The following is a 24,890-nucleotide window of genomic DNA, read 5'->3' on the forward strand; positions in this document are numbered from 1 at the left end:
AATCGTCTGCATAGATTTCATGCATGACCGAAAGGGAGCTGTCGCAGGAGCCAAGAAGAATTTTTGCCTGAGAACGAAAGCAACGTTGACGCGCCTCATGCGACTTGGTGGAAAGCATAGTGACTTGAATGGGGACAATGTTGTCGGCGATCCAACGCGCACGGCATGGATCTACCAAGTAGATCCAAGGGGAGCTCGGTGCTTTACGCGGGGGTCCAGGGGACATGGTGGAGAGCCGTCTGGGAGATCGTCATGTGGTAGCATCGGTGGACGCGACGCGTGATTTATACTTTTCGGCACCAAGCGCGAAGCGAAAGCAAAGCCGATCACATACCGACAGTAGGCACCCGTGGACTGCATCGTCCTAGACAACGCTGATCTACGCTCTTCATCGCCTTCATCGTATAGACCGTCTGGGTACGAGAAAACACTCCGTGAGGTGTGAAGCGTGTCGCACAATTGTGATAGTAGGCAGCAGGAAGCTCGCTCGTGAATGGGAAGCGGCCAACCTCTTCATAGGCGACGAGCTGCGAGCGCTTGCGACGTGCGGAAAGCGGCGAACTATGGCGGGGCGGAAAGAGCGTTGGACTCGAGGACTTGTGGTGTTGAAGATGGCGCTGCATTTGCGATGGGTAAGAGTGCGCTACTGGTGAGGTTGCAGAGAAGGCGCACGACTCGGTCGTAGTGCTAACAGGTAGATGAAGGCGACATGCGGTGGCAGAGCAGGCAGGTGGTCATGTAGAAAAGGAAGTCGCGACAGTCATAGTTAAGGCGCTGACAAACTCTTCTTCGATTAAGCGGCAAGCCGCAAAGATCAACGAAAAGCAGCGCAAAGCTAGCAATGGGTGTCAAAAATTCCCAGCCGATCCGAAGACCAACTGGAGCGGTCATAGTTGTAGTTTTCAACTAGCAAAAACGCTACCTCGGACGAATCCTCACTGGTAAGCGTAAAGCCCGAGCACTTGGATGCAGAAGAGAAAGGAGGACGAGGGGCCGCGAGATTATATACTGGCAAGCTGTGCGCTAGCACCTTGGCGCGCTAAGGTCATGTGACCGCGCACGTCCGTGGAATGGCGGGCGAACTCCGGCAGAGGGTCTCTCACCCAATGGCACGAGCAGGCGGGACTAGGCAGCAGGTCACGATTTTCACTCTGCGCTGTGTCTGCCTCATGGTCTCTTGCGGACGAGACCAACAGCAACAGGTTCACGGTCGAGCTCTGATGACCCTACCTGCATCTGCGTCACTCCGCTTGCAAGTCCACAATTACTCACTGCCGTAGCTGCCGCATGCCGCATGCCGTGCGATCCTCTGGGTGGGCCGACGCACCATACCCACCACGCTTGCAAGACTTTTTGTCCTGCCAAACTTGGGCATTAGGAGTGCAAGAGTAGCGTCACGAACACGGCGATACGTGCGCTCTGTTTTGGGCAGCAATCACTGCGTCGGCACAATTGGAACAGCTTCTGTGCGTACGAGGCGCTGTGCAAAGACAGTGCCGCGATCGGCAATGCGAGACTGAGGCACCAACATTCACCTGTCTAATTCTTCTACCAGAATAATCGTCGCGCACATCATATGCTGGCTTTTCGCATTGCAATTGAAGATACTCCGAAGAACGGAGTTCGAGCTGGAACAGCTGTCCAGGACTTGTGCGACGCGCTTCCTCCCTATCACCACTATGCTTCCACGGGCGAATGCGCCGCCCCTGCGTCTTTAGCTGTCTTTCGAATTACTCGCATCCATGGCGATACTATGTATCTGGTAGCAAATACGTCACTAGCAAGCAATTAAGGACTGAATGAGGCTCCAAGAGGAGTTCCGCCCTTGTGTGGTCATGCGCGTCCGAGTCAGAGTATCACCAAAGGATTCGTGATTGCATCGGAAATGCTCTCCGCGTAACTGCCGGCTGCAGTATCAACCAATGTAGGACAAGCTCGTACGTTGCGAGGCTTTGTTGTACCCTCCGCGGTGACCAACACTCGCCAACGCCAGGGTGAGGGCGGACCCTTTCTCCCTCTTCGCTTCGGAGCCAAATGCCGCCCATGTTCGAATCGAAGCTTCGCTTAGGGAGATACATGAGTATTTCAATGTAGGATTCAATACCTGTATGTGCTTACTTATTATCTATCTCGTCCTGTCTGCGCCTGCCTCCTGCGTCCATGTTTACTTCGCATCACGCCGGATCCGCTATCGCTGCAAACGATGCACCAGCTCATCGACGGATCTCATGATCAATCCTCGTCTGTACACGGCTTCATCTTCTCCGCATCCGCCAGCACTCCTTGCTGCTTCAAGGTATGGCTAGACCGCAGGAGACATCATCTCACCTCATCATGAGGTGACTATCGTCGAACATGGAAGCCTCAGGATGGAAAGAGGTACCCTGAGCACCTGAACTACCGTACCCAGCCTGAACATAAGGTCCAGGTATCGACCCTGATGCTTGACCCATAGTGTCGGATTGCGCCGATGAATTCGGCGACGGGCCTGCACGACTGTTGGAGGTCGACGATCGCACCACCGAAGGCTCCTTCCGCTTCCATAAATCCGATATATCGACGTCGTATCGTCTCGCCAGATCCTCAAAGCAGCCGATAGCCACACGGTGCGCGCGCTCTGCCACGGGTCCCTTCATCATCTGCAGCCAGCGGATCGCCTTTCTTGTACAATGGATCATCATTTTAGGCTCACAAGACGTCGATGCTGGGTATGAGAGACCGAGAAGACAGACAGAGATGGCTTGCATCATGTGATGCACGAGACACCACCAGGGACACTGCTCATACATCTGAGGGTTGTATTCCTCTGGAAGAGAAGCGACGATTGTTCTGGCAGCTTCGATACAGCTGTCCGCCATGCGCCTCGAGAAATTTGCGTCGCCCGCATCCTTCCATGGCTGTCGCCGTGCAGTCAAGCACGGCCGTGTGAGCAAGATCCGCGCGGTGCAAAGCTGGAATCGGAGAAGCACGCGTTCCCGGGCGAACACGTCATGCGGTTCACGCAATCCTTCATGCGATCTAAACTCTGGTGGTAATGAGGAACTCCACTGATCGAGACGCTGGCTCAGAAGATGGGTATCCTGTTGGATCTCACTTGGCGACCGGATCATCGTACCCGCGGAATAAAGAGACGTGAGAATGTTTTGGGATATAATGGACAGCTGAACGACAGCTCTGAAGTAAGAGCCTGAGTTGACATCCGTTGCCCGAGACCCTATCGCCATGTGAGGAGGGTTCGCGGCGATATTTGAAGAGGCGGAAAATGTGGGCGAGTCTGATAGTGATGCAATCACCGTACGCATGCCATGTGTTGTCTCCGCTTCTCCTAGGGGTTCCTCTCCTGGATTCGTCATAGGCAATGGCACCGAACAGCACGAGTCCACAATGATGCTGGGCCGGCCAGTAATGATACTGAGAATTCTCTCAAGTGAGTACAAACTCCACCAAGTTTGCACCAACGTCTCACGTTTTGATGCGTTTGCAGAGGGGTCCTCGTTCCGTACATGGAGACCGAGAGAGTAGGCTGATCGCAAAGCCACACCGACAAGCGTCCACGCCCTGGACTGATTAGCAAGACGGCACTAACTCTCCATCCGGATTGCGACTTACCGACTGACTTGTCCAACACTTAGCCAATAAAACGCAAGAAGCCCCAAGCCTTGGATTTGCGGTACATCGGAATGTGTGGTCAGGGAGGCTTCATTCAACCCAAAAGCCCTCGCTCTTGCGTGGAACAGGTTCGCATCGCCCTCCGGCCAGTCCTTGTTGTAAAGATACGAATAGTTGGCGCCGATAGCGAAAACAAGATTCAGGATCGCCTGCCACTTGGGATTCAGACGCGGTGCCTTTCCCTCACGTAGCGCCGCAAAGTATACGCGAGTTTGTTTGACGAAGTTGCGTGGTAGAATCGGGAAAGAGTCGTGCACTCTGAGCATGTAGCATTGCACCAGATGCTCGGCGAAATCGGGTCGCGGCAGCTCATACGGATCCACGTAAAAGTTGACACTCACGTCATCGCAGTCGGCCCAGAAGCTGAATGAGCTTACTTGCTCGTTGCTGAGAACGTTCGAAGGACGGCGTTGGGACCTGGATCCGGACCATTCTCCGTCTGGTCTTTCTTGTTGAGCAAGAGCTACTGTACGCAACCACTGTACTTCTGAGCTCTTGCCAACGAATCCTGTTGACCGGGCTCCGTCGCTACTGTGTAAGTCTTCGTCCAGCAGATCCAATGCCTCAGTGTCAAGATGCTCGAAGTGCTCGAAACCGCTCGCCTCTCCGCTGCCTTGTGAACCATGACTGTCGACGTCTGGTTGCGAGGGGATTGGGGTCGGAGTACGCCTCTGTTCTGACAGGTCTTCATCCATCTAGCCCATGTCAGCTTTCTAGTCTTTCCCTTTCGCGTCTTGTGCATAAGATCTATCAGGACCCAACTCACATCTTCCAGAATGTCGGCAATCCTTTCCCCATCCTCGGTGCTTACCCGGTCCCTTAACTGCGTTAGGAAGTCGGTTAATTGGTGGCATTGTTCAGTGACGCTGGGAATGTCAGCAATGCAAACATAATTTCCAGGGGAGACTGGACAGACATTTTCAATCGATCTTTCCGGGGCAAAATGTAGACGCATTCGCGATTCGTGGTCGCACAATGCTTGCACCTTGGCTTCTCGCCCGTGCATTTGATCTTGTGGGAGCGACACTAAAAATGCCGCTGTCAGAAGCCGTACCAAATTCAAAAAACACTGGCCTATCGGAAAGCCCATCGGCTGAGACTCCTGGTTAAACCAGGAGTTGTGTAAAATCGAGCACCCGTCATCGGCACAAAAATCTCGTACGCGATTCAGACTTACACCAGTACAGGCCCGTGGGACTCGACGCCTGTCCTTCAGTCCACTTTGTCTTTGCTCGACTCTCTGCAGCCGTGGAATCGCAACTTTCTGTTGCCCGAACAAAGGGGAGCCATAGTTTCCTTGGTAATGATGCTCCGGGATGTTCGATGCCATGATCCAGGGCAGTTTACCATGGATCGACGTGGGATGTTGTTCGAAAGACCGAACGTAATTCCAAAACAGAAGAAGACGACGCGGCAAGGGAGCGAGTAATGTGAGAACCCCAGACTACGGCGGCTACCCGAGATCACCTTCGACCGCATTGAGGCTTCAGGTGAGCGTCTACTGCCAATCCGGATATGGACATGCAGCCTTACCCACTTGATCTCACATGTACCCTGAATTGTACGCATACACGCTTACAGCTGGATGTCTGTTGAGCTAAGGTTTGCGGTTCTTCTCAGTCCCTCGGAAATCCCGTCGGGATGCTTCACCGTGGCCAATAAGCGCCTGGCTTCTCCCCAGCCCTGGCCCTCCGATCCCAATCATCAGAATTATTGTGGGTTGATGTCACTCTTTCCCTGTTATTGGTGTCCTATAGAACATCATCCAACGGTGATTTCCTCTATTTCAACTTCATGAAAGCTTTGCCACCCACAAATTCCAGTCGCCAACCGATTTCCCAGCGACAAGCTGCGCGGCTGCGTGTCAACCAGGATACCCATTCAGGACTTTGGCTTCCCAGGGCGTTGTGGTCGGACCACTTCGCATGCGGCCACCAACTTCTACAGTACCGCTTTTGCCATAGACTAGGATTCTATGTGTTTACGGGAAAGTCGATCGACATGCAGAACTTAATGCCAAATCTTACATGTGGACTATTTGGCATTGCGTATACGATCCAGGCGGAAAATACAATTCCGATATCCCTCATAGGATAAGAGTAGTAGCTGGACCACGTAATGCTTGCTCAGCAATTGTGGGAGCATGCAAATCATACTCTCGTGGGTCCTAGCTGCCAGCCTCCAACCCTGCAACACAACCAGACGTGTCAGTGGTGTTGCGGGGCAGCTGACTCGTTCGACAGAGTCGAATGGCACTACTATTCTTACTTTGAGCCTGGAACGTACGCCAGCTTGAAGTTGAAGGACGAGTCGGCTTTGCGGCACAGTAATACCGGATAACGAGAAAGTATGTACTTGTCACTTACATATGCCGACCGTTGATCGTCAAGTTCAGGTATGTCGCTCTTTACTCGAATTGACTAGTTACCCTAGCTAGCGCAACGAGAGTCAATCTAAAGAAGCACACCCTCTGCCCCGTTGTCATATCTGAGGAACTCGTAACGAGGAAACACCCGCGCATGCTAACACTAGGACGAATTTATCGACGTGGGGCTTTCGATCGCTGAGCCTTGTCGAGCATGGATCTTGTACAGAATTGGTGTCGTGTCACCTGCGCGGCGAAACAAGAACGTTATTCAATTGACTCAAGACCTGCATCTTGAGTATGAAACCTTATGAAATGGCAAGTTGATGCATGACGTTAGGCAGGCTACATTTCGGTGGCGTCCGCAGAACCGCCAACCAATAGTAAATTCGCCACGATCAGCCCTGCACGTGGGGTCCGTCTCTACGTGCGTACGCGCCCGCTGCAGGCACGTCGCAACGAGTAAAAAAGAATTCATGCTTTGATCTGGAAAATTTGTCAAAGGATCGCATCAACGCGATAGTCTCGTACGCTGTGTCGCTACGTCAGCCAAAAAATTTCCGACATGTCAATGTGTTTCACGCTCCGCGGACAGGCATGGCACGTAGTTTTTAGTACTCCGCGCCGATCTAAACAGACGCCCCCCAATTAGTAGACGCCCAATCTTACGACTTGTGCATATCGCTTAATTCTGTACGGTAGATACGGTTTAACTCAGTTAGCAGATTCGCGCCGTCCCACAGAAGTACGATAAGACCACAATCCTGCATCACAGGATCTTGTTCAGGATCTCGCTCTAGTCGACCTCGATCAGATCCCGAGATGCAGAACTTGATGTTGCGGTCCAGTTGTGGCTAGCCTTTCGGCAACCGGCTTTGTAAGGTTTCGGATGACAACATCTGCGCGCTCACACTTGTCCGGACGCACATCCGCCGTTCCTCCCGCGCGGTAACTAACACATACATGTCTTTCTGACACTTCCTCATGCGACCGTTTACGTCCAAGACCGTGTGCTTCCAATTCGATCACTGCGCAATACACGATCCGCTGCTTCCTACACGCAACCATCTCGCATCTGCCGGATTTTGCAACTCTCAATTATTCTGCCGTCGAGAGCATGGTGGAAACGGAAACTATAAAGACAAGTCAAGAAATCAACATACGAGCCTAGAGACGAGTCAAGATAAGCTGTGGACACCATAGTCCTCGGATCCTCCCCATTTCGAAGTAGCTGGAAGACAATCGAGGCCACCATCCCCGCACATTCCTCAACAGAGCACTTGCGACTCAGTATTTACCACCGTTTTTAGCCGTACCTGGCAACGTTTATGGGGCCAACTGCTCTCATTCGGTGGACTCATCGCATTCGCGTCTGGTGCTTATAGAAGCGATAGCGAATCCTGGTTGAGATGCAGCCACCGCATTGTATTAGTCTGTATCCAGGCTGCCACCGACACTAGTACGCAGCTCTTCTACGCTCATCACGGTAGATGCAGAAAAGCAAAGCCTCCGCAGCAGGATTCTCATGCTACGATCTTGACGAAAACAGGAAGTATTCACTAAATCCGGCATCGCGCATGGCGATTCACTTCCGCCAGTCAAAGGACCTAGCATGATACGGTAGCAGCCGCGATCGCTACCCACGTGCAGAACCACCAGAACTCTCAAGGACCCCACTGCACGTTCTTCAGCTTAAGCTTCATCCCATTCCTCGGCTTACTAGCGATCGCACCACCTACGACAACCTTCTCTTTAGGGTTTTCCATTTCCAACTCGAAGCTCCCCACAAACGCCGCAACAAGCGCCCTTAGCTCGGCTCTCGCAAATCTCTCTCCTATACAGCTCCTCGGCCCATGCAAAAACGTGAGAAAACTGTAGTTGCTGTCCGCCCCACCGTTCATCGTCGCGCGCCCCGTCTTGCTGTCGATCCAACGCTCGGGTACGCACTTTTCAGAGTCCGGGCCCCACAGCTGCGGATTGCGGTTTATTGCCCATGGAGCGATCCATACCATGGTGCCGCTGGGTATGATTTGGCCACAGACTACCGTGTCTCTGATGGCGACGCGCGCCGTGATGGGAACTGGAGGGAAGAGGCGCAGGACTTCGTTAAGGACGCAGTTAAGGTAGGGCATATTCTCCAAAAGGCTGGCGGAATTGAAGCTGGAGTCCGAGAGGACTTTTGGATCAGGGATACATTGCTGGATCTCGGAGCGAAGGCGCGTTTGAACGGCTGGGTGCTGGGCCAGTAGGTGGGACGTCCATATCAAGGCAGAAGACGTGCTTTCATGACTGTACCGGTCAGCTTTGTGCACGAGTGGACTTGAAGTTAAGGGTACTAACCCTGCGGCTAACAAGGTGAGGAGTTGATCAACCAGGTTCTTATCCGACAGCTGGCTGTCGCGTATCATGATCGACAAGATGTCACGGCTCTCGGCATCCTTATGCTGCATCTTCGCCCTCCGCTCCGCTACAAACTCGGAACAAATCCTGCGCAAATTCCTCGTCGTAACCCTGGCCCGCTCATGCAGCTTCCAGGGTAGGATGCTGACCAGCCAAGGCGGTAGGACAATGTTAGCCACATAGTACCACATCTTCTCCGCGGAGGGCTCCAGAATCTCCTCGTAGTTCTTGATCAACTCGTCATCGGCGTTCAACAGAGACCCGGTATCTCGACCCATACCAGCGAGACAGATGAGGTCCAACGTCACCCGCGATGTATACTGGCAGATATCCAGTACGCCATCTGGTCGCCCACAAAGTTCCTGCCTAATCGCGCTGCAGAACTCCATCGACTTTGCGCAAAACACCGGATACAATTCTTTAACGTTCCTGAAGTGGAACGCAGGCGCTAACCTCTTCCGCTGTAGCCTGTGCTCTTCTCCTTCACTTAGCAACAAGCCCTCTCCCAGGAACCTCATCAGGAACCTTCTTGCTCGGGACGGTTTCTCGAAATCATAGCTCTTGTGCACCAGTACATCTGCCAGTGCTGCCGGCGTAGTCAGGATAAGTCTAGTAGTATGAAGAAACCCTCGTCGGAGGATGATGCCGTCGTTGGGCACTGTCTTCATGGTTTGCAGATGCCAGTCTCCGCCTGCCTGACGCTTCTTCAATAGCAACCGTCCGTGGCCGAAGAGCGGGATGAAGCCTTTGGGTTGCGGCAGATCGCGCAGTGGGCTAAGGAAGAAAGGATAGAGGACCATGTTGTGAAAGATGAGGACTGTGTTGTTGAGAATGGTAAAAGCTAGCCAGTACATCGCGAGAGAGGTGTCTGGAAGACATTCTGCGAGCACATAGCGTGCGACGACTGCTTCAAGAGTTGGTAAGAGGATACAGTTCGCGCCGTTGAAACTCATGGTTGCGATGCAGGTGCAAGAAAAAGGAAGGGAAAAAAGACAACACCGGGAAATACTTCAACAATATTGGGCATTCGATATCTCTGCTTCTTTTTAGCGATTTCTTTGTCTTGCACACCTGCAGTCATGTGGCGCATGAGATATTTTGAGCCTCACACAACATTGTCCCCGATTGGTTCGTCTTCCACAGCCGCGGTCTATCACGCAGGTTCCTTAACCGCGTAGAAACATCTCCGTTATATAATTAAACGTTGAATATATCCAAGCGAAGGCGTAGCTATCGCCCTGGTTTTGACCAGCCTGGGCGCCGGGCGTAATAGGCAGCATTCTGAAGTCGACATTGTCATCCGGGCTTATTTTTCCTGCAGGTGCATCACTCAGCTCAGCCATGGAATCAAAACATACCCACTACTGGAACGCGATTTCAGGAGGCTGAAAACATAGCAGATTGCCTCTTATCACGCATCCCACCACTACACCACACTCTCCCCTCCCCTCAAATCACCACCCCTCTCCATCAACCCAACCTTCTCCTCCTCACCCACTAACCTCTCCGCCATCCCTTCCTTCCCACCCTCAGGATCCAATCCAGCACACCTGAGCACGAACCCAACAATCCACTGCTCCGCCTCGAGCGAGTTCTGCGTCAACGCGTGATCATCCCCCTCGAAAAGTTTCAGTTCCTTCTCGTCCCCATCCCCATACATCTCGTACAGTCTGTCCGAGCACCGCGGACTCAGCGTGCGATCCCCCGTCCCATGAAGAAGCAATACCGGTCATGGCGCAAGAGACCGTATACCTTCCGTTTCTGCAGTCTGACTAGCAACCGTTGCGCACCCCACGACTCTCTTGTCTTGCCCACCAATAGTAAAGACGGGTGCGCCACCGAATGACCAGCCTACTAACACAAACTTCTCGATTTGATACGAGTCTTTCAGTTCTTTCATGGCGGCTAGTACGTCTCTAACGCAGTATTTATTGCGCGCAGGATATCTATAGTCAAGTCGTAACGCAGGTACGGGCTGCTTCAACGAAGCCAGTTTATCGGCTAGGGAAAGGTACATAGACGATGGTCCCACGACTCCACCACCCGCGCCTGAAAGCAGGAATGCTGCTGTTTTGTAGACGGCGTGGCGGATGCTGTAGGCGGTAAATGGAGGAAGCCTGGTACGGAGCCGTCGGGTCCGTCTTCAACTGCTATGGAGAGGGGTTTTACGATGCAGGATTTCTGGGCGAGGGGTGAGTGCGAGAGGCCTAGGTAGTCGTCGAGACGGGCTGGCCGTGGGGATGTAGGTGTACGTGAAGTGGCGGATAGTGAGGTAGCGGGAGGGGACATTGTGCGTGTTAAAGTGTCGATGTGGGCGAGGAAGCGTTTCATGAGGGATAGAGTAGGGGGTATTGGTATTCTGAACAGAATTACCTTGCTACACAGCTGCAATGTAGTGGTCGCCACTTGCCATCTCTTGCCTCATGCTTAGTTAGATATGATGTCACTTCAGAACTACACCAATCAAGTGATACTGGGCTGCGAGACTGTAAACATCAACGGCTTCTTCGATCGTTCTGCTCCGAGGACGATTTGTCTGAAAGCTGCTTTGCTCCAACGAGGAAGGGGGGCACTGTAAGGGTCCGGACTAGGCCCAAGTGCGCTAGCCGATTGGGCCTTCGCTCTGTTCCTGTGACGGAGAGGAGGCACAACATCATGACGCATGCGAGGACAGCAGAACTAACGCGCACGGAAGGCTCTTGGAAAGAGAGGAAATCTTACTAAGGACTACGATTATCTCCTATGCTGTAGTACTAGCGGAGCATTGCTCGTCGACCAATTGGCCAACCTCCATCAAACGCCATGTCATGCTGAGCTTTGAGCTCTGTTATCCTAAACGCCGCTTACTTGCTGGATATATAATCCATTGAACGCCGACCTGGCCATATGACTCATGAAAACTGATCCGGGCGCCGAAGTCCTGACGGGTTGCGCCCCTGTACCCACGTTGGTGTTTAAACACCTTCATTCCATCGTCACCTTTCCGTGGTCTCTAAGACCAGGGCCTCGGTCCCCGATTCCAAATCATCTACACGACCCGCTCCGATTTCTTCACTGCCCGCTCTACTTCTTGATGGATGCTGTGCAAGAACGGGCGAATCTGCACTGTCTGAGAAGTTGCCAACGCTACTTTCGCGTACCCGTTGTGCGACGCTAGCTGCGATTTTCTCATCCAGCATGGTCACCAACCGTTCGGAATACTGATCCAGTAGTTTGACCATGACCGTCTCCTCAAAGGCCTTGGATTTTATCCTTTCACCAATTGCCCTCGCGGTAGCCGCAAGCTCTCTTTCGACCTCTTTCGCTATCTCTGGGCTAATAGTATCACTAGTGTTTGCAAGACGTTTCCTGTAGGCTCGCAACGTCCTGCATAAACTCTCGGTTGACGCTCCGATCTTGCTAGAGTCGCTGACAGGTGCTTTCGCGCGACTTCTGGCGTCAATGGAGGCGCGACGTTTGCCGAGTTGAGGGTTTTTAGGGCTAGGTGGCGATGGGGAGCGGTTCTTGTTCTTGCGTATTGGACCCCCGCCATTCCATGCTGTTATTCGGCCTTCGCGTGAACTTGTAGGCATAGGAGATGGATCAAGTTTCGGCGTTGGAGCCAAGGAGAATTTTGATACTTTTTTACGCAGCTTTGGTGACTTGCTCCCAGTGTTCGGAGGAGTCTCTTCCACGGGTGAGCGTTGAAAACGTGCTAATTCGGATTGTGAGAATACGCGTCGTAGAGGTGGCTTGTTGGATAGCAGATCCTGGTTGGAAGGCGTATTTGGGGCGAGCAAATCCATCGACTTTGATATGTCTTGACGATTGGGAGCTTGTAAAGCCAAAGCCCATGCAAATATAGTCCCGTCTACTGCCACTGTAACCAGTGACTTCTCGCCCAACTCTTCACTCACTTGCCCAGGTGTTTCCACAAGCGCAATATCAGAGACACCTTCAGTATGGCCCCAGTCACGAGCGACCAAAGAGCCGCTTTCATCGTAAACGCGTATCGACTTATCGGTGCTCGACACACCAGCTATTAGTGGAGCGCCCCAATTACGTGGTATGTGGACTAGGGAAGATAGAACGACGGCATCCCCACCATCAGTGTCGCATGCACGGAAGTTGCTGAGACTTTGACCTGTTCGAATGTCGAATTTGTGGACCTGACGGTCGATGGTCGACACAAGCAAGACATCATCCTGATCAACGTCCCAGGCTGACGACACTGGAGTTGCCTTCAACATGATAGCGCGTGACATGACAAAAGCGCGGGTCGTTCCACGAGCCTCCTCGAGAGACAACAGTTCGCGGACGACGAGGCTTCGATCGCTGGAAGACGAGACTAGACGAGTGCCATTTCGTGAGAAGGAAACCCCGTTTACTGCTCCCACATGCTCGTCCAATGTTTGCAGTAGATCCCAGGTCTGCTCTAATCGGGTGAACACTTGAACGGTGCGATCTCGACTGGCGGATGCGACAAAAGTGATATCCGGCTCTTCGTGTATGGCGATGCTAGTGATTTCACTGGCGTGAGCCTTGAACTCTAATGTGCAGGTTTTGGTGTTGCAATTGATGAACCGCAGAACGCCATACTTGTCTCCAGCGACGAGGAAAGCGCCATCGGCAGAGACACGAACTGTCCGTAGCTCGTTCGGAACGGCCTCGGGATCCTCCAGCTGCTCAAGCTGTACTTGAAGCGAACCTTTACAGGATCCTTGACTCCAGAAGATGACAGTCCCATCAGCTGCCCATGTGTAGTATGAAGCCTCGAAAACGTTCGGTTGTGTGAGACCAGCGTGTACTCCTAACACAGCATGCCCGTGCGCAGGCAATGTGTGAACGACGTTGCCGACGACGCCTTCGTCGTCTTCGGAGCACAGTTGCGACAGTCGAATTGCTCGGTGTGCATCGACCGTAATAAGGTAGTCTTTGAGACAAGCAATCACACCGATCTGGCTGCTGTCCGTGACCGAGATGGATGGAGACTCTATGCGCGGTGGAGGCGAGGGCGGCGGAGTCAGTCTTCCGATCATCTCCTTTATGTTGAAGGTTTTGAGCGCGCCTTGGCTACCGGCGATGTGAAGTCGTCCCTTCACATCGACTGCTAGGGAACTGACAGGAAAGCCGGCATCAACTAGTCTCGAGAAGCGATGGTCGGATTCGGTATCGTCGATGAGACATATGTCTCCCTTGTCGGAAGCCACGATGGCCTTGTTCCGGGCTATAGCGACGACGCTTGTGAATGTAGACTCCTTCAAATTCTCCAGGATGCAGTTTCTCCCTGGTAATGTCTTGTGTGTCGAGCCTGAGAGGAACGAAACATCGCTCTGGCGCGCCTTGCTGATGCGCATTGTGGCGTTGAGGTCATCGATCTTCCAGACCTTGACATGGCGGACACCGACGGTGACGAGCTTGTTTCCCATCCATGCCATCCGATTGATGTGGCTGACGCACTTGTTGCTAGCATGCAGCGTGGCAGCTCCGGTGCGGGAGTTGATGTGCCAGATGTATAAGAAGCCATCGTTGGCTGAGCCTAAGCTAGCAAGGAAGCGCGAGTCGGGGCTGAAGGCTACGCAGTTGACGCCGAAGGTGTGATCCGAGAGAGACGTGAGGGGCGTGTCCGACGGGGCGTCTGATGAGGCAGAGAAGATGAGTACACGCGGTTTGTAGCCCGTCTGGGAAAAGTTAGGATGATGCAGCATGAAGTCGACACATGTCTCACCTCTCCGACGGCGAAGAATTTCCCGTCAGGACTGAAACTGACACAGGTTGCCGCCTTGATCTTCTCTTTCATGTTCCAAGCTCTGTTGCTCGGCGAGTCTGCCCAGTCGGGCGCACTGGGCGACGGGAGTGGTGAGCCCCCGAAGCCGGCGTCGCGCAACGAGACGGCGGTGCGGTTGCGACTCTCATTCTGGGTCGGGGTGGAGGGCCCGCCATAGATGGAAGCCGAGGGATTGATGGGGTTGGTGGTCGGGCGTGCGCGGTAGAAGCGCTGGGTGACACGGCCTTGGTCGTCTATGCACGCAATGACAGCGGCAGCACCCGCCGTGTAGCCAAAGGTGCTCGCCGACGGCAGGCTGTCAAAGGCATTGGCCGAATTGGTCGTGGTGCCGATGACCTGGCGCAAGGCAAGGCTGGCTTCGGCGCGTCCAGCCTTGACGGGCGAGCGCGGGGTCGTCTTGAAGAATGGGGAGGGAGAGGGATTGAGCTTGATGCCGGACCCGATGGCTGGGCTCATCATCCGGGGATTGGAGGGCGTAAGCGACATCGCGGCCTCCAGGTCAGTGGTGGAGGAGGTTTGCGATGGCTAGCAGACATCTCAGAAAGACGTCATGGCACTAGGCGCGCCTGCTTGCTGGGGGAGGGCGAGGTGAGGTGAATATCGCGTGGTTGGTAGGGATTCTCTGCTGCGCCTGCGGAACGGGGATCCGGCCGCTATCAAAAAAAGGGACGTGGGCGCGCAATTGAGCGGGGTGAGTGCGGTCTAGAGTGGTGACGGTGAAGGGGCAAAGAAGCTGCAGCTCGGGCGGTCGTGCATCAGACGGCGACGCGCATCTGAGGGTGAATTGGCTCGACGGGGCCTTTGTTTGGGCGGTCACGACACGCAAGGAAGCGACGATCTACGGCGCGAGGAACAGGCGGAGTGCAGCTCGCTAAACCCTATCACTATGCATCATCACAATCTCGTCTAGCCACACTAATTTCCCCAGAGCTATTAGGTAGATGTACAAAGTAAATAAATACTATAATAAAAGTAGTTTCGCAAGAGGCTAGTCTATCGCCGCGCTATATAATATTGCGTAATTCTTTATCTCTATATTAATACTATAGTAAAGGTAAATAGAGAGAGCTCTTAAGAGTAAGATTAAGTAGATAAGTTAATTTATGTAAGGTTATATACTTAAGTATTTATAATATTCTTCTAATCTCTTCTTTAGCTATCTCTATCTACTATCTATCTATTTTCTTATACTTCTTTATAAGCTTAATTAGTATAATAAGATATATATATAAGTTCTTACCTAACTTTAAGATCTTAAAATTATCTTAGACTAGATTAGAGAGCTTAAGTGTACTTAAGATATATACTATAGCTTTATTATAGTAAAGCTCTAAAGATTATAGCTTATTATAAATAAAGTTTTAAGTTAATACTTAGTTAAGAAAGAATAAGTAGCTAACGCTAAACTTTATAACTAGAACGTTAAGTTTTACTCTATATATACTCTAGGTATAAATATCTATAACTATAGATTTAATTAGTATATCTATAGACTAATAAGTACCTTATACTAGATAGATAAAGTTTAGAATATTATTATGTATTAGCTTACTAATATAATAGCTAGAATAGTCTAGATAATAAACTTAAATAATATTATACTATAGCTAATACTAGAATAGTATATATAGATTATTTATAATAGTTTACTATTATATAGTTTTAGTATATTAGTAGTAGTAGATAAAAGTATTACTATATCTACTAGAGGCAAAATTAATATAAGTAGAGATATTATAATCTTTAGTAGAGAAAGTAAGAAATACTTATATATTAGTGCTGTGCTTTTTAACGTATCTTAAGAGATCTTCTAATAGTAATAACTTTATTAGCTAAAGAATAAAAAAAAAAAGCTTTTCTCTCTTTTAGTTAGAGACTTATTTATTTAGCTAGTTTTTTACTTCTTCTTTAGAGGCTCTTTACTATTAATTTCTATTTCTACGCTTTCTAAGTAGAAATATAGAGTTTTAAAGTTATTCTTTTATATATTATTTAGTATCTAATTAGTATTATATTATAGTAAGTAAGTTACTATCTAGTAGTAGTTTATAATATAGTAAAGAGCTTTAAGCGCTAATTGTATATAAACGTCTCTAGTAGGTACACTAAAGTTTATATCTACTTTATTAGATAGAACTCTATTATTATACTACGTGTTATTAGCCTATAAACTATTAAATAAAGCTAAGTTAGTTTTATATAAGAAGTTAATATTATTACTAACTAAACTAACTCTACTATTATTTTAAGAACTAGTAGTACTATTATTAGATTATATAACTATATTAGTGTTAGCGTCTTCTTAAAGTTAAGACTTCTATTATCTAAGCTTATTACTCTTACTCTTATTATCTCTTTCTAGAACTACGTTAGTATTAGCGTTTTCTTAAGACTAGAGATAATATAGCTCTAGAATATTATTTTTACTAGTACTTTTAGTCTTAGTCTTGCGTCTAAGCTCTTCTACTTTAGTATTATTACTCTTAACTTTTATATTTATAGTTAGCTAAGCTTTTTTAGTTATTTTAGTTATAGTAGAGCTAGAGCTAATAACTAATAGATAATAATAAACTTATATTTAAAGTAGTTTATTATTAGAAGAGTTACTTTCTTTCTGTAATTTTTAAGTATTAGGTATAGTAGATAGTTAGGTAGTTAGATTAGATCTAGCTTATTATACTTAAAGAGTTCTATTACTATATAAGTAACGCTAGTAGACTATATCTACTAGTAGAAAAGAAAAAGAGGTGCTTTTAAAAAATAGTAAGTAGTTCTTATACTAAATATTTAGTTAAGGTTAAAGAGATATATAATAGAAACCTAAACACGTTTACGTTACGTAGATAGACTAGAATATAGTAAAACTTTATAATATCTTATATAAGATAAGTAATATATAGTAAGATATAATAATATCTTATCTAAGAAAAGCTTAGCGTATCTTATATTTAACTAGATAGTTTATACTTATCTTTAATAAAAAGCGTAGCTACCTTTTATTACGTATTATAAGTACTCTAGCTATTCTCTACTACTTCTACTACTTATATATATAATTTAATTTACCTACTACTTATATAGCTACTATTTAATCTACTTATTACTTCTTACCTTTCTATATATTTATAGACTATTTAACTATACACTAAATATCTTCTAAAAGTCTAGAATCTTAGTATAATATAGAGGGCCTAGAAAAGCTAAGCTAAGAGCTTACTTATTAAAATATTACTAAACTACTCTAAGTCTTAGTAAACGTTTCTAAAGAGAAATTACTATCTAAGCGCTATATTCTCTACTTATATTACTATTTAATTACTTATAAGCGCTTTTAAAACCTACGCCTTTACTTAGAAAAGTAAACTATAGCCTTTATATTATAGAAAGCTACCTACTTTATCTTCTTCTAGAGGGTTATACTATAGATTCTTAACTAGCTAATTCTAGTAGTTAGTAAGGCACTATATACGCGTAGAATAATATTAAGTTTTGTAATAGAGCTATTTAAGTAGAGAAGATATAAATATTCTTTTACTACTACTACTACTACTATATACTTCTTTATATATTATAGATTCTTTAGAAAGTAATTAAAACTTCTTCTTATTTATATATAGCTTAAATAACTATATATTTCTATAGTATACTATTTATATTACTTACTAATTCTTATATTATAAAGTTTCTATTATATCTTCTAAGGTTTTACTTTATATATTAGAGATAATTAACTAGTCTAATATTAAGAAAGAGATCTCTATTCTTTCTACTAAGTAACTAGTTTCTCTATCTTTATAACTTCTACGTAAAGCGTTTAACTACTTATACTTATACTTAAGCTCTAAAGCTAAGTTAATATTAGAATTAGAACCTATAATAAAGCTGCGTCTTAGTAACTCTATAGTATTACTACTTTTCTATTATATCTCTATCTATAGTGTATAGGTATTAGAAAGTATAAAGATATATTACTATAAAGACGTAAAGTAATTAGTATAGGTAAGAAAGTATATAAATGTTAGTTTAGTAGAAAAGAGTTCTATTATAGAGAGATTCTCTTATCTAAAGTATTATATAAGAGTTTAATACTAAAAAGTATAAGTAAAAAATAAGATAGTAGATAATAATATAATTCTAAAGAGCTTTTATTAAAAGATATTTTCTTTTTAGATAATTCTTAAGTTATTAAAGATCTAATTTATATAAAGACACCTTATACACTAGTATAATAGTATAGTATATCTACTAGTATATTACGCTAGAAATAATACTCTATAGTTAGACTAGAGGTCTAGAATACTAATTGTAATATTATGTATACCTTAAGTTATTACTCTACTAACTACTATTAACGTAATATAATATTATACTAATAATCTAGTATATATACTTTCTTTACTTTACGTTATTAATATATAGCTCTTTCTAATTAAAAAAGCTACTAGTATTAGTAAAGAAATATTAGCTATTAGAATTACTAACTCTATAACTATAGAGGTCTTTAATAGTGTAACTAAAAGAGTATTAAAAACTTTCTATTATACCTACGTCTTTAACGTAGTAGCTAGTAATATTAAAGTTAATAAGTTTCTCTACTTTTTATATAAGAAAGCAGCCTATAGAGAGTATATTACTATAGAAGCTAATAGATATATATATACTAGAAAGTTATTTATCTTTTATAAAAACTCTAAATTAATTACACTATTTATAGTATAATTCTTCTTTTAGATAATAAATACTAAGATAGTATAGTTTACTATAAGTTAGATTAAGTACTAAGACGTCTAACTAAAAATATATATTAAAACTATTAAGTTTTTCTACTAGAAGCTTACCTCTATTAATAGTACTTCTAAACTAATTAATAAAGTAGCTATATATTTAGCTACTACTATAGAATAACTACTTACACTTTTAGAATAGATAAGAGAAGGTTAAGTAGTTATAAAGATACTATATAACTATACGTTCTTACGTAGTTATCTAATCTATACTATCTTTATTCTAATAGAAAGCTAAAGTAATAGCGTTAATAGGTAATTAACTTTAGTTAATTTTATAAAGGCTAAGCTAAAGAACACTAAAGATTTAATTAGTACTAAGCTTAGTAAGAAACACTCTAGCTTCTTTACTTAGCTTTAAGTATATCTAAGTATAGTAACTTTCTAAGATAGTGTATTAGCTATAGCACTAAAGAGCTATTTCTCTAAATCTCTACTAATAAGTTATTTAGTATTTATTTACTTTATCTATGTAAATAGATTATAAAGTATTAGAAAGTACTTTCTACGTACTTTAGAATAAGTAGAAATACTTAAAGAAAAGAAGAAAATTACCTTAGTAACGCGTTCTAGTAGACCTAAATTCTAAAGGTTTATATTAGTAGCTAGTGTAAATACGTAATACCTAGTAGTACTAGATTTAGCGCTTATATACAATAGTTTATAGAACTAAGTAGTACTAGATTTATACTTTTATAAACTCTAGCTTATAATATTCTATAGTACTAGGTCTAAGCTTTATAAATAGTAACCTATAAGATCTAGTAGTACTAGGTCTAAGTTTTATAGATAATAGCCTATAAGATCTAGTAGTACTAGATCTAAGCTTTATAAATAGTAACTTATAAGATTTAGTAGTACTAGGTCTAAGTTTTATAGATAATAGCCTATAAGATCTAGTAGTACTAGGTCTAAGTTTTATAGATAGTAGCTTATAAGATCTAATATAATCTAGATAAGTTAAGTATATACGCTATATATTATTAAAGACTTTAAGACTATAGTCTTAAGAAGTAGTTTTATACTTTATACTAAAGTAAAATTATAGCTATAGTATCTTTCTACGTAAGAAGAAGTTTAGAAAAAGAATATAAGAAAATAATAAAAGAGAGACCTATAGGTAAGAATAGAATAGAATATATAGATATATAGTAAGATTTAAGCTAACTAGTAAAGTAATAAGTTAGATCTATTTACTTCTTCTAAAAGAAAAGAAAGTAGATACACTAAGAATATAAACACTACTACTACGTTTCTAATACCTCTTCTCTTAGTAATCTTACTTCTAACTAGATCTATTATTTCTTATTTTCTAGAAGAACTTTATACTATTCTAACTATTACTTTCTATAACTTTTACTATAAAACTATCTTAGTAAAGACTACTTATCTAGAGTACGTTAAAATATCTTATATAAAAGATTCTTTACTATAATTTCTAAATAGTACTATCTACTACTATAAATAAAAGTAAGTAGTCTTACTACTTCTTCTCTATTCTCTTTTACTATATTTACTACCTTAGCGTAAGTTACTTATTTCTTAGATATAGAAGAATAAGCGTCTAGAGTAGATAATTTTATTACTACCTCTAATAGATATAATTTATTATTTACTTCTCTTTTACGCTTCTTTTTCTAAGCTAGAAGTATCTATAGTATAGTATAGTTACTAGAAATTACACCTACTATATACGTAGGTAACACTTTAGCTTTACTTATTTCTTAGATTAATTATAATATATTCTATCTAGAAGTAGATACAGCGTCTTTATTTAGTGTTTCTACCTTTTAGTCTAATTAGTAATTTTAGAATAGTAGCTCTAGTTATAGCTCTAGTTATAGTACTTTATTATCTTCTAGTATTAGAATTATAGTCTAGGTTTTATTAGTAACTTTATTATTATACCTCTCTACTAGCGTTTATATTATAGATATTAATCTAGGCTATAGCTTATTAACGTAAGTAGTAGAGTTTTTATTATAAGTCTTTTATATTATTTTTCTTATCTATAACTATTTATTAGTAATAAGCTTATTATAACTATTACTAAAGAAAACTATATAAAGATAGCCTAATCTAAGTATAAGGTAAGTCTAGTAAATATCTACTTTTATCTATACATCTTCTATAAACTCTAGTATCTTAGTACTAGCTTCTATAGCTACTTATAGTATATTAGTAATAATATATTAGTCTAGCCTAGAAGCTACTAAATCTCTAGCTATTTGCTAGATTATATTAAGTACTACTTTCTATAATATCTACCTATTCTCTAGATATATAATTATATTTTAGGTTCTAGCGTTTAATTTTAGAATCTATATAAGGCTAGTACTAACTACTAGAATAACTATATATAGAGTTATTATAGACATAGTTAGCTTCTAGGTAAAGTACTAGAGTATCTAAGCTACAGAAATATTAGTAGAATTTATAGTTATAGAAGATAATTAGTTTATATTTAAAAGTTAGCTATAAGTATTATTATTAAACTAGTATATAACTACTTTTATATATCTAAGTACTTTTATTATTTTCTCTTAAGAAATAGTAGAGTATTATAATAAATATACTTTAGTAAGATTATCTTACGCGTAAAGAATAGACTTATTTACCTTACTTTAAGATAAAGTAAGATAGTTCTAGAATTAATAAAAAGTAGATATAAATAGTGTAGTGTATATATACTAGCTAGAGATAGAGAAGTAGAGAAGCTAATTAGCTACGTAAAGCTACGCACTTATTAGTTAAAATAGTAGTAATATAATCTTTATAGATTAATTTTCTAAGATTAGAAGTTATATTACTATTATATAATAAGCTTAAATACCTCTAGCTACTCTATATATATAGTGTAATACGTTATAGCTTATCTAGATATACCTATACTATAGAAGATCTTTTACGTCTAATTTAGCACTACTATATTACGCGCGTAGAATAGTATTAATATAACTTCTATACTACTATTATAAAAACTACTTTACTTAGCTTTTAAGTGCTAAAAGATCTACGTTACCTAGAGACTTTTTAATATTACTATACTAACTCTATTATAGATAGATAGTACTATATAAGAGCTTAGTCTAGTAGATACTATAAGTAGTATAAGATAAGATAACTTAATAGCAGCCTCTTAGCTTTTAAAGTATCTAACTTTTAAAACTATTAGGTAGTTACTAGGTAGTAGAGTAGTAGGTTTTTTAGAGATATTTTTAACTCTTCTCTTCTTTATAAGTATCTTTACTAAATTCTTTAGTTAAGCTAGTAAGTTACTAGTATACGCCTACTTATATAACTAAGTAAAGCTACGCAGTCTCTTATTCTCTTTAATTATACTTAGTAGTATTTTATTATTTATATAATATACTATAATAGATATAGCTAGAGAATCTAAGTTATTAATAAATAGTGCTAAGTAGTAAGGTTTCTCTATAATCTATTAAAGTAGCTAAAGATACTCTAATAATATTACTAAAGTTAAGTAATTACTTATAAGCTATAGTAAGATTTATATACTATTTTTAACTATATTATCTATACTATTAGAATATATATTATATATTATAATACTACTATATTAGCTAGTCTCTCTTGTTATATTAGCTTAGAGGTTAATCTTAACTACTAACTAGTAACTATTACTCTATATAAAGAAGAGTAGCACTTTACCTTTAGCTTTAGTATACTAAAAAAACTATTTAGAGCTTCTATTAGTCTATTAGAGAGAAATAAAGTTTATAAAATATTTATAATTATTAGATAGCTAGTCTCTAGTAACTTTATAATTAATAATAAACTTCTTTAACTCTACTTCTATACTATATATTAATATAGTTATAATAGGCTTAGAAAACGTTAGAAAGGTATCTACTAACTCTTAAGAGTTAATATTCTTATTAGCTAGTAAAAGTATAGATATAAGATCTACGTAGTTAAAGCTAGATTAACTAGCCTAGTTAATACTCTCTAGAATCTTATAGTAGTCTTTTATAACTCTAACTAAGTTTTTCTTATTAGACGCTGCGCTATTCTTATACTACTTTATAGAGAGAAAGCCTTCTTCTATATTCTTTATCTTTACTTTCTACGCCTATTCTATCTCTTAGCTCTTTCTAGCTTTACTATTAGAATTCTTAATAATACGCTAAGCTTATAGCTACTTAAGGCTTAGAGTAGACTTTTATAGATAATTTTTCTTAAAATAATACTTATCTTTACTTATAGTTTTACGCTAATAAGAACTATTAGCTATTTTTTTAGAAGATTCTTTTCTATTATAGTTTTTATAAGTCTCTTATATTACTTTATAGAATATTTCTTTATCTTAAGATACTCTCTTCTTAATACTTTGTCTCTAGACTATATTATTACGTAGTAGCTTTTTTTTAAGCTTAATTAACTTTAGCTTATTAAACTTAGTAGTAGCTTTTACTAAGATATTATAAAGTACTAGCTAGATTAACTCTTTAAGACCTAATTTATATATATCTATTCTTAAGCTATCTATTATCTTACGCACTACTTCTCTATCTATATAGTTTTTCTTTATATAGTCTCTAAAAAGTAGTTATAGATTAAGGCTATTTAGTAGAGAGGTTAAAATATCTACTAAATAAGCTAGAACCTATAGCTCTACTATACTTACGTATCTATACTTATTTATAAGCTCTATAATCTAAGTTTAAACTTCTAAAAGCTTATTCTACTAAAAGTCTATATTTTATTCTAGGTATAAGGTATTTATTAAGCTCTATTTAAGTAGCGTAGAAACTAGCTATAGTAGTTTTTTTCTAAGGTTAGCTACTTTATATTAGTATAGAATATTATTCTAGTTCTTAAAATCTTACTCTATAAGCGTCTAAGTAGCTTATTTAGTTCTAGATATAAGCGCTTAAACTCTAATTCTATTAGTCTAGTTTTCTAATCTATTAGTTAAGTCTCTAATAGTAACGCTATAAAGGCATAGCTAATAATATACTAGAGAAGACTATAAGTCTTAGATAGAGATATAGTACTCTAGAGTAAAGTAATATATATTATATTACTAACTTAGTTATAGCGTCTACTAGTTACTTCTATAAAGAGTAAACTTACACTAATCTAAGCCTTATCTAGCTTAGTAGAATACTTTAAAAAGTAGAGTAGAACTAATATAGCTACCTACTCTATCTAGCTATAAAATAGTTACTACTTAGTTATATTTTCTTTAGTAAGAGTAAAAGTTACTATTCTAAGAAATTTAATAAGATTATAATAATTATCTAGGTATATTAATAGTTAAAAGTTAAGAAGATTAATTAAGGTAGAGAGGCTAGTAATAAAGTTCTAATTTCTTTAGTAATCTCTAGGTAGTCTTACCTTTTCTTTATTTACTAACTATTCTATAAGTAGAGTAGTAAGAAAGTGTACTACTCTTCTACGTACTACTAGTAAATACTAGTACCTAAGTATATAGTATAAATTAATATACTCTTTTCTCTTTTTTCTCTAGAAATATTATAATAATTACTATAATCTTTAGTTAGTTACTCTAAGTAAGATATTAATCTTAGCCTTCTCTACTTTATATACCTTTTTAGAGTTTACTAGTATTATTAGAAATTTAATTAAAGAATAAGTTAACTTTATATTAAGATACGTAATACTAAAAAGCGTATATCTAGTAAGATATAAGTATATTATATAAATATATTTATACTACTAATAAAATTAGCTATAAAAGGCTTTAGCTATAATCTTACTCTTATTATACTATCTAATATTATCTTTCTTCTTTTTTATAGTATAGTATATAAATAGCGTATTTATCTAGAATAGCTTAATAATAAAGAGTACGTCTATATAAAGATAAGTATATAGTACTTTATTTTCTAGGTTAAATTCTCTTAGTAGAATAACG

General features: G+C 41.7%; 3 protein-coding genes across 3 annotated transcripts; all 3 read right to left on the bottom strand.

The window, feature by feature from the left end:
• Window positions 1–3,605: 3,605 nt before the first annotated feature.
• J4E87_001911 (uncharacterized protein) lies at window positions 3,606–4,587 on the bottom strand (the record flags this gene model as incomplete). The annotated part of the gene is made up of 3 exons (XM_049373551.1): window positions 3,606–4,364; window positions 4,481–4,492; window positions 4,582–4,587. The coding sequence occupies 3 exons, from the start codon at window positions 4,585–4,587 to the stop codon at window positions 3,606–3,608; spliced, it is 777 nt and encodes a 258-aa protein (XP_049236921.1).
• A 3,111-nt stretch (window positions 4,588–7,698) lies between these two features.
• Window positions 7,699–9,387, bottom strand: J4E87_001912 (uncharacterized protein; the record flags this gene model as incomplete). Its single annotated transcript, XM_049373552.1, has 2 exons — window positions 7,699–8,179; window positions 8,375–9,387. 2 exons carry the CDS (start codon window positions 9,385–9,387, stop codon window positions 7,699–7,701), a joined length of 1,494 nt encoding a protein of 497 aa, XP_049236922.1.
• A 2,022-nt stretch (window positions 9,388–11,409) lies between these two features.
• On the bottom strand, window positions 11,410–14,687 carry J4E87_001913 (uncharacterized protein; the record flags this gene model as incomplete). Its single annotated transcript, XM_049373553.1, has 2 exons — window positions 11,410–14,094; window positions 14,142–14,687. The coding sequence occupies 2 exons, from the start codon at window positions 14,685–14,687 to the stop codon at window positions 11,410–11,412; spliced, it is 3,231 nt and encodes a 1,076-aa protein (XP_049236923.1).
• Window positions 14,688–24,890: the final 10,203 nt, after the last annotated feature.

This window comes from Alternaria ethzedia (assembly GCF_023757985.1).
Source record: "Alternaria ethzedia strain BMP 0044 chromosome Unknown scaffold_3, whole genome shotgun sequence".
In the NCBI taxonomy this organism is placed as follows: Eukaryota; Fungi; Ascomycota; class Dothideomycetes; order Pleosporales; family Pleosporaceae; genus Alternaria; species Alternaria ethzedia.